Genomic DNA, 10,955 nt, shown 5'->3' with positions numbered 1-10,955 from the left:
AATTAACATCATATATATAATTAAAACAATTGATCAAATATCTATATATAGTCTACTCCTAACATCAACACAACTAGCTTTAAAATATGAACACATTCAATCAACTAAAATACCATGTTCATAGATTTAAGGGTAGGTGCTCAGTGATAATAAAGTTTTTAGCAACTTCATATGCCAATCCAAAATGCCAAACATGATCTAAGTTGATTCAATTTCTAATTATATAAATTATGTGAATTTTACCTCAGCTACACCTTTATTTTGTTGATATAATTCCTATAGGGCTTTTGGCTAGCTAGGATATTATTATATAATTTTAAATTTATAATATAATATTATTGGGAGAGATTTAACCTTTTCATTGTTTCTCTAAATAAAAGTTATTTAATATCCAATTAGTGCGAAGAGATTAAACAACTGATATGAAGCATTTGAAATCAAATATACAAATGAAGCCCAGCACGTCTCTTACATTCCCAATTGACCAGGTACAGTGAAGAAGAAGATCTATTTAATATAGTAAGGGAGGTCGAGGACGTAGAGGAGGAAGTAAGCCCAGAGCACGCCGGAGATCCCCCCGAAGAAAAACCCACCCGAGAACTGCGACCAGCCCTCCGCCGTCTGCAGCTTGTCCGCTTCCTTCTTCCGCCCCGTCAGCGTCAGCGTCGGCGCCGTCGACGGTTCCCCCTCGTTGAACGACGCCACCCCGTACATGGTGAGGCAGACGCTGAGGATGGCGACGAGACCGGCGGCGGCCAGGGATCCGGCGGCGCCCGCCACCTCGGTGTTGCGGAGCGGGCCCGTCTTCACGAAGGGCCCGACGAGGAGGTACCCATGCGCGAGGCCGACCTCGATGCCGCGGAGGAGCGGGCTGACGGCGGTGCGGTAGGCCGGCAGGTTGGAAAGGTACCAGGCAACCAGTGGACTCGAAGTGATCGGCGTCTCCAGGCTGCCGATGAACGGGTCGCCGTTGATGGGTTGAATCACTTGATACGTTGGCTGCCCAATTAAATTAATTAATGTACATCAAATCATGCACAAATATAAATAAATAATTTATAATTTGGTTAATTGCTTGCTGCTACGTACCTTCTCTGCCTGGATGGCTCTAACAGTGAGGTACAGCCTCTTCCTGGTGAGGTATGGTCCTGAGATGCCCTTGGGGTTCACGAGGGGTCTGCTCGTGCTGGAACAGAGAAGGCTCGTCGACTTCAGTTGGCTGGCCATGGAGGGGGCTGAGGCTACTGCCATTGTCGTCTTCTTCTTCCTCCCAAGCACAACTGCACAAGAGAGGAGAAGAGAGAAGTTTGCTTGCTATATCTGAAACATGTATCTACCTGGCGCGAAAGTATAGAATCTAGTATGGGATGAGGTGTCAGGGTCTGTGGTTCTTATTGGGTGGCTGCGATGCTCTCAATCTTATCCTTATCCGAGCGGTTGCTCCTTCGGTGTGCCTATGTGGTTGTTAAATTTATGGCTTGGATTCGGTGCATGACGAAATGGATGAGAAGATCTTCCAGTTCGAAACAGTGTTGAGAAAATCGGACCGGACCAGTCGGTCCGATCAGTTGAACCATGGACCGGCTCTTGATCCAGTCCGGTCAATCATTAAAACCAAAAAATTAAAAAATCGGTCAAAATTGTCTAAAATCGGTTAAAACTATTCGAAATCGGTTAAAATCATAAGTTTAATCAGGATTGAAGTATGAATTTTAATTATTAAAGCATGGTTTATATATATATATATATATATATATATATATATATATATATATATATATATATATATATATATATATATATAACGGTTGAATCATCGGTTCGACCGATCAAATCTTAAAAATCTCGATTCAATCGATCATCGCAGCGATTCAATGATCGATCCGATTTTCAAAACATTGGTTCCAAACGCACAACACAAATGAAAGACACACAAACCTTAGCTTTTTTTATGATTCAAAAGCCCTAGTTCTTACTCCACGGTCTAGAAACATTTATGTCCTCCAATCGATTGTTGGTTAATTAATTGACTAAATAATCTCTTTCCAGGTGACTAGTCTTTTGTAGATTGTAAGAATTTAATTGTTATATAATCTTTATCTGAATCTCGTCTCCTTAACAAAATTTTATTTTAACATCAGTCAATTCCACCAATTGGGTGTCCATGTGTTAGTCTACCGTCACTGTTGACTATAAAATATTTTATTTTATTTTGTTTTATTTTGAGTTGACTATCTTATTGACTACCCAGTGGATTGATATTAATATTAATTGACTAGCCAAACCACAAATATGTCCAAATTATAATTTTATGATTTCAGATTCATCAACCAATTGCTAAATTAGTTGATTGGTCTATCCTAAACTCGACTAAACCACATCATTGTGATTTCAGGTTTATCAATTTATTGCTCCTCTTCCATCAATCGATTGATACTTTAGTTCTAGCCACATCAAGTCTAGATTCATATCATGACAAGAGACTCTTTGTCACTAGGGCATCTTCATGTACTTAGTATAAGTCAACCTCGACTTACTAGAATTTCATCGTTGCCTAGAGATTCTTTATTTCTGAAACTTCACCAATTTCCTAGTATCTAGTTGTCAACCTACTAGGACTTCATTTTTGTCTAAGAACTCCTCATCTTTGGTACTTTACTCATTCTTCAATATCCAACTACCATCGACCTACTAGAATTTCCCCTTGCCCATCCTAAAGTCACAGTGGACTTATATCAATCAAGTTAATTCTCTTAAATCATCAGTTAACTACTCATTGTTAACCCCACTAGATAACTATTTCAACATTTGAGTTGATTGTTTATCTCCATTAATTGATTGGCTTACCTTGAACATCTATTATAACATACTAACGTTAAGATCATTCAACCACCATTAGTCAATTGTTATATGTTGTTACAACAAATTAATCATTTTCTTAATAAAAATAAAGTAATTATAACTCTAGTTGATTTAAGATGATCATTAGTCAGTTTCTCTTCATGGGATGAACAAGCAAAATGCTTGAAAGCAATTAGAATGTTTTCCAATTGACTACTTCAGTTGAATGACTCATCATTAGTTGAATATTGAGTTGATTGGCATATTTTAGTTTCCAAATGAACCATGTCATTTGCAAACTCAATGAGAAGTTGACTAATAGATTTGTTTTAGTCAAGTAAAATAGTGACTAAGCTAATTCCAAGGCTTTGTAAGATTTCGTTCGTGCCTAATCTAGCCCTTTGTCTCCATGATTGCACAAATGAAATCCATGAGTCACTAGAGAACCCATCTCCAAGACTTTAAATAAAATATTTTCCACCTTATCAAGCCTTCCATTGGTCGATCTTCCTTTTGTCAAGCAACTGATCAACTTTGATCTAATCAGACTTTTTCTTGCTAGAAATTTGATCACTCTTGATATACCTAGACTTCTTCTTGCTAGGTATCCTATAACTCTTGATCTATCGGGACTTCAACATGCATTGTGACTTACTCCCACATATTGTCGCAAACTAATTAAGTATATATTCTAACTTAACCCTTTTCATAATATCAAAGTTTCAAATTCTTTTTAGAGGTTTAGGTAATTTTTATTCAATTAAAAAGCTTGATACTATTGAGAAGTTAAGACCCAAGTTGAATAACACAGTTATAAGTTGATTGACTCTTGATTCACTTGACTGACATGTTATAGTGAGTTAGTTGGAGTTTAGTAGAATGTTCAACATGTTTTTGATCATTAACATTTAATTTTCCTTGACATCCATTTAGGGATAAGGAAACATGTTTATGCTCATTTTTATGTTTTTAATTATTATTTATGTATGTTTTCTATGTGTGTTAAAGGGGGAGAAAGGGAAGTGGTTTATGTTATAAATTCATTTCCTCTTAGAAACTTTCTAGCTCTAGGGAAGGTGGGGTTTAGGTGCAGGGCGAGTGTGGTTTTAGGTCATATATTATTTTTCATTTCCTAAATTGAATTATCAAATATTAAAAAGATGGATATTATTGGTGCAATCATACATGCCCATGTTCAATCATAGTTCTTGATGTGTTATGCAGAGGATTTAAGTTAGGTCTACTTGTGTATCTAATGTGTGAAGTATGTTGTTTACAGACTTGGCAAGATGCAAATGAAGCTCATAAAGCTTGTGATTCAATAAGATCGGGCTATGGATGATGACTCGGTGCGATAAAATTGGTACACTCAATTGATTGGAGTTTATTGTGTTTGTTCAATCATTCCCCAAGAATATGATATTGCATGAGTTTCTATGTTTGAATCATGTTTAAGTTAGGTATATATTATAATCTCAAATGGTGAGTGTGTGAGAGTAGGTAGCCTGACAGATACACTAGTCAAGGAAGTCCAAGAAGGTTGTTTGCAAAGATGAAGTCTAAATTGACGGGTGGACAGATATTAGACAAGAAAGTCCAAGAAATTTTTTAGCATATGTGAAGTCCCAGTAAATCAAGGAGGATAGATGTTAAGCATGGAATGCCTAAGAAGATTGAGGACCAAACTCTTTGCTAAAAAAAAGTTTCAATATGTCAAGTGACCCAATGCTAGATAATGAAGAACTGAAGATGAGGAGACTCTAAGCATGGAAGCTCAGAAGGCATGAAGGTCATCTGGATCAAGGTAAGACTTAGTGAGAATGAGACCCTTTAAGTAATTGTAACCCTTGGACGGTAAGGAAATAGGTTGCTAAACATGTAAACGCACAGCGAAAAAATCTATTTCTTTCAGAAGATCCATGCGAAGGGAAACATAATTTTATACTAAGTTAGATCTAAAGACATGATAGAGTTATACCTTTGAAGCGTGCTCACCATCTCCCGACAGCTCAGATCACAGCACGATAATTGTTCGCACCTCTACGGTATCCATACGAACAAGGCTTGCCTTCGTTTGTCTCACAAACTCAACAAGATGGAGAAGAACACACAAGGTTGTGCTAGCAACATTCAAGGGTGTGTTCGGCCAAGAAAGGAAAGGAGGAAGAAGAAGAAGCAAAGAGACCTTTCACCTTCTCAAGTGATGAAAATCTTATCAAAAATATCATTCAAAATGATATTTATATTCATCTCATGGAATACCAAGAGTTTTAACTTTTCATCTTCTAATCCAATGGCTCAAAATTAATCATTCAATCCAATGGTTCAATTTTGACCATTCAACTTCCTTGGTGAACTCAAGTTCACCCAATGAGTCTAACCCATTGATTCTCATGCAATTCGACTCAATCCAACGATTGGATCCACTTGAGTCTAACTCAACAAGCCCAATTCGGATTACACTTAATCCAATGATCCATCATATGAACCTCTCTCCATATCTACTTGTTCTTTGTGTGTGACCCTGTAGGCTCTCGTAACGTTGGCAATGTATCCAAATCAATATTTACGATACATAAACAATGAGTGATATCTAGCAAGGCATTATTGCTACCCAAGTGACGAGAAAGTCGTGATCCAACCTAACCTTTCCGTGGCTATCATATTTTATGACTTGGTCCCTCTATCATTGATATCTAGATTGATCAATGAGGCATAGACCGTGTCATCCTCTTATCAATCTTTGTGTTTCTTGATCTCTAAGTATACACACTCAATCAAATAAGCTCAATATCTCATATTGACTCATTTGTGCATGATCATGCTTTCTTGTGTCCTACTAATCAAGGGACCCACATATATCACTTCCGTCATATGGAAGGGATAGATCTCATCTACATCACTCACATTCCTCCGCATAATTTATTGCATACCCAGTGATCGACTTTATAGTCCACCCTATTACAGGTGACGTTTGACGATACCAAAGTATACAACTCCTTATGTAGGGAACCGTAGTGACTTCAGGTCTGATGACTATTCATACCAATAGTCACATGAGAATGTTTATGACACTCATACGACGATCCATGAAACATTCTCATAGCGGGTCATTCAGTATATATTCTCTAATATATACCAATGTGTCAACCTGATATCTCATATCCATGACTTGTGAGATCAAGTCATCCGTTAACTTACATGCTAGTCTTAACGCATTAATATTGTCCTTGTATGTTAATGCTCGACTAGGAATAGTTAAGAGTAGTGTTCTCTACAATATCTCACTATCAATTCAACCAATTGATTATTGTAGATAAGAACCTACTACCAAGGACATTATTATATTTATTCAATCGGAACTGAACTACAATAAATATAATAGCCATAACCTTTGCCTCTTAATTAATAGTGATATATGATACAAAATGAGCCTTTTACAATCATCTCATAATTGGTACTAGGGCTAATACTAACATGGACAAGGGTAGAACCTGAAGATAGGTGAACTCGATCATTAGAATAGTTAAGTTACGGTACAACAACCGATTGATACAATGGTAGGGAATAGAAAACTTGAGTAAAAAAAATTCAAGAGTCGAACATGGAAGTTGACTAGAGATAAACTCTAGTAAATAGAAAATTCAAGATTCGACCATTAATATCAATTGTATGAAGAATAATGATTAATGATTGCAAGATAATTGACTATAAGTTATTTTGGAAAACTATTAATAAGAATCCAGAAGATAAAATCAATGAAATATTCAAATATGGACCAAATAAAGTAGAATAGTCGACTTAGGTGTCACAAATAGTTCGATTGGAGGTGGAATTTGGAATTTTTCTTAAAAGGTTGCGAGTTGCCCCATTCAAGATGTACAACAATACACAGACAACATACTGCTAGTGAAAGAGCTCTTAATAACCATCCTGATGAACAATGCTTAACCTTCATCACATTAGTAGAGAGATCATGATCTTTAAGCTTTCACAACTACATCACTCTGTCGTGTTTTCTTTTCTTGTTTATTTCTCATATTATTATCTTCCTAACTTTGCACTATTCCATGGTACATTGATAAAAGAAGATAGGATTAATAGTTATAAGAGGTTTCTCCATCTTTAGTGGTGTTGAAAGGAGAAAAGTAGAGGGTTTTAAAAGTGATCCCTAAATATTATGGATGTAACAACTCTAGAGGATCGTGAACCATGTTAAATGGTGTGCTTGTCTCTCTTTCTTGTTCATTTTGCCTCGCTATATTTGTTGTTGCAATTTTCTACAATGCACTGACAACTTGTAAAGAAACATATGATATCCACATCCAAGGACTAAAGGATGAGAGGCATTTAGTGAGATTGGGAAGTTCGCGGAGAACAATGTAACTCAGCATGACCAAGTTGGCTAACTTTAATACTCGAGGTTTATTAGAGATGGAAGAAGGAATATGGAATGAGACATCCAAGGAATCATGAAATTAGGAGCATCAAAGTGATGTTGACAATAGCTGAAAGGAGACAAACTACATAGGTAAAAAGTGAAGGATGACTAGTGTATTAAGTCTACTGAGAAGTTAACTGAGGTTGGATAGATTGTGAATATAATGTTTATGTTCGTAGCTCATTAACTAGACGAGTTGAGTCGATTGGGTAGTTAATTGAATCCCTGATAAGAGTAAAAAAGAAGTGCATTGATCAGTTAGAGGAAATCTACAATATAGTCATATGACCTATGTAGTAAAGTTGGGAAAACTACTAGAATTGCATTAGGCAACTCAAGTAGTCATTGCCTAGGAGAATAGTCAAATGGTGTTCAGCCAAGTCGGATAAGAGATCCACTAGCAGACTGAAGGTTGAGACAATCCTGAAGATACTTGATTGGGGATGTAGTTAGTCATCTAGTCTTACTATAAAATAGATAAGTGAAGGTTGATTGAAGACAACTTAGAGATTGTAAATAGAGAAACAAAATGAGCCCTTGAGGCCTGATGAAATTGAACTTATTTTTGAGGTTCTTTGAGCTTTCTTGTCCCATTTAATAGCTCTAGGTTTATAATTGTCTTGCTTGTTCTTCACTTGTATTCCTATTTCTTGTAAAACTCTTGTGAGAGATTTCTCGATCTCCAAAAGGGTTTAAGAAGAAAATATAGTGGGAATTATAGAGTGATTTACTGAAAATCATAGGTCATAGAGTAAAAATTGAGGATTTCAAATCACATAAATTGGTTTGTTAGCATTGCCTTGTATGTTCGTTGCATGTTTCATTGTTTAATTGACCTTGCTTATGAATTATCAAGAGTAAGAATTGTAATGTACATATTAAATTCTATTTGATCATCCTCTAACCATCCGATCATCATCCTATCAGTTCTAGAGTTTAGGTGTGTTTTGTTGTGTTAGGGTAAAATGCTCCCCCCCCCCCCCCCCCCCCCCCCCTTTACCCCGATGATTTACCTGTTTATATCTAGCCAGAAAACCGATGATACTGGGTCACTTAATGTGGGTATTATCACCTTTGCTCCAATAGAGTTTAGGTGTGTTAAGTCGCAGTCTTGCTTGACATATTGCTTGCACATTGCACTTTCCTTACGTGTGAATATGATTTCTTTTTCTAACATGCTTAACATATGAGTTTCATTTGGAAGTTGCTACAAATAAATTTTAAATTGTCTTAAGGAATATGATTTTATTTAGAAATGTCCTTTTAATATTTAATAAAAATGTTTTGAAAATTCTAGGAGATCTGCTTACTATTACATTTTTTCAATAACTTGTATTAAAGTTGCATTGAAACACTTGTAGTTTTAACCCATTTCAATTTAATATATTTTTTTTTCAAAATATGAAGTCTTTTTATGATAAGCTATTCTCCCTAATAGATTTCATTATAATAAATTTTGTACAAAATTTGAAGAGTTATGGACATGGTTAGAATTTTCAACAAATTATTAAATTTTAACAGTTGGGCATTGTATAATTCTATCAACTTAGATAAACTTCAACTGTATGATTATTCAATCAACTATTGAATTTAGTCAAAAACAAAAAATCAAAAAAAAAAAAAATTCTATTAATTTTTAGTATTTTATCTCTTAAAGTTAGTCTAGGTTCTAGATATAATTAAATAATTTTTATTCCTAGAATCATTTATACTATAATTACTTTTTTTAAAGGGTAAAAGTGCAAAATAAAGGAGAGGGCTAACTTGTCGTTCACTACGAGAAAACCTTGAAATAATGACGAAGTTAATGACAGAATTTTAATTCATCATAATTTAATTGAATTTTAACGAATGAGTTAGGATTCAGTCAGTATATTTAAATTCATCGACTAAATTAGGATTCAATTACTATGTCTGTCGACGGAAACCAAATTTAATTGGTAGTTTTATCGTCTGAATCCAAATTATGTCAAAAAATTACAGACTGAATTCAAATTATGTCAAAAAATTACAGACTGAATCCAAATTTGATCGGTATTTGGCTAGTAGTAAATTTTATCTAATTTTTCAGCCTCACTCACTGATTGAATCCAAAATCAATCGGTATTTTAGGACAAAATTTATCGATGGAATCCGAATTCCGTCGGTATATACCAATGGGATTTGGATGCCGTCTGTCATTATCGATTGAATTAGGATTCAGTCGGTGAATCGGGTTGGGAAAACAGATTCAATCCATCGGCCAAATTCTCAATTGAATCAAAATTTGTTGATAAAGCTTGCCCTAAAATTTCCTCGCCCGACTACTTCCTTCAATTCCGACTGACTCAATTGATTCCGACTACCATATGTCCATCGTAATTCTATCACTAAAGTCATTTAGCGATAGAAGTATCCCTCATTAATTCAGGATTGTATTTTAGTGTAAATTCTATGCCCTTGACAAATTCGGTTAAGAAAATGATTCCACGGGAATTGCTTACCAATACCAGAGAGGTAATTCTAACTTCTTTTTGGACATTTCTTTTCGTGTTGGGTACTATAAATTTGACTTTAGCTTGTGTCAGTGCAGAAGTTTTTTTATTTCATTGCCTTGGCATTAAAGGAATTTGTTGAAAGAAACTTAGGGATGGGACTCAAGTTTGCACTTTCTTATCCTATTAGAAAAAGTTCTCATTCTTCTGCCGTTCTTATTAACTGGCCAAAAGTCTTTCCAATTGGAGATGATATAAATTAAATTTTTATTAAGAATACGAGTTTGATTCTTAATAATCCATTATTTAGTATTCAATTAAGAACTTTCTATCTACAATTATTCTTTAGTCTTTGTAACCTTTTCTATTCTTGAACAATTTTTTCATTAATAAATATTCATTTATATGATCTCAATTTCTAACATTACAATAAAATCATGTATTAGCGACAGTTTTAATGACGGATTATTTACTCTGTCGCTATTAATTAGTGACAACTAATATTTACTTTGTCATTAATAGAAATGGTATTAAATAATTCTTCGTTATGTAGCCAAGTTTTTTAATTTATTACCGATATTTAGCAATAGATTATTTTATGATGGTCGCTAATAGCGACGAATAACTTATTCGTCGTCACTATTAGCAATGGAGTAAATACTCCGTCATTAGTTATATAATAAAATTTAAAAAATCAATCGATTATTGGCGACAAAATATTTAATTCTGTCACTAATAGCTATGGAATAAATATTAGTCATTGCTAATAGCGACGGAGTAAATAATGTACGTCACTAAATTTGGGAATAAATTATGGTTTGCATCCTGACCTTCTCCTTGCAAACTCAATTCCTCGGTAACTGGCGATCCTCCCTTCGGCGACTAGCGATCTCCCCTCTGGCGATTAGCTATATATCATACGCGTACTCTCCTCCTCCAGCATACTCTCCTCCTCTGGCGTGCAGGTATTTACCTCTCCCTCTCCCCTTTTCTCAATTGGTGGTGGTTGTCGGCGCCGAACACCGTCATGCCCGATAGTGCTCAGTCAACCTAAGAACTACCACGCTCAGTTGTGCTTTGTCGCGCCCAACAATGCTCCACCGCTGGGACTTTCGCCATCACCAAAGTGCTTACCATTGATATGGACTATTGACATGTGGGTTAAGTTGCTCGTTTGATTTAAATTTTGTTCTTTCAAA

The 10,955-nt window shown here is 35.4% G+C and overlaps 1 protein-coding gene across 1 annotated transcript; it reads right to left on the bottom strand.

Moving 5' to 3' along the window:
• Positions 1-409: 409 nt before the first annotated feature.
• Positions 410-1,324, bottom strand: LOC122053611 (photosystem I reaction center subunit XI, chloroplastic-like). The gene is made up of 2 exons (XM_042615626.1): positions 1,090-1,324; positions 410-999 (listed from the first exon to the last, which is right to left on the bottom strand). Exons 1-2 carry the CDS (start codon positions 1,249-1,251, stop codon positions 508-510), a joined length of 654 nt encoding a protein of 217 aa, XP_042471560.1. The 5' UTR covers positions 1,252-1,324; the 3' UTR covers positions 410-507.
• Between the last annotated feature and the right edge of the window lie 9,631 nt (positions 1,325-10,955).

This window comes from Zingiber officinale, chromosome 3A, assembly GCF_018446385.1.
Source record: "Zingiber officinale cultivar Zhangliang chromosome 3A, Zo_v1.1, whole genome shotgun sequence".
Taxonomy (NCBI): Eukaryota; Viridiplantae; Streptophyta; class Magnoliopsida; order Zingiberales; family Zingiberaceae; genus Zingiber; species Zingiber officinale.
Note: the sequence above shows the minus strand (reverse complement) of the source record. Positions and strands in the feature narration are given on the sequence as shown.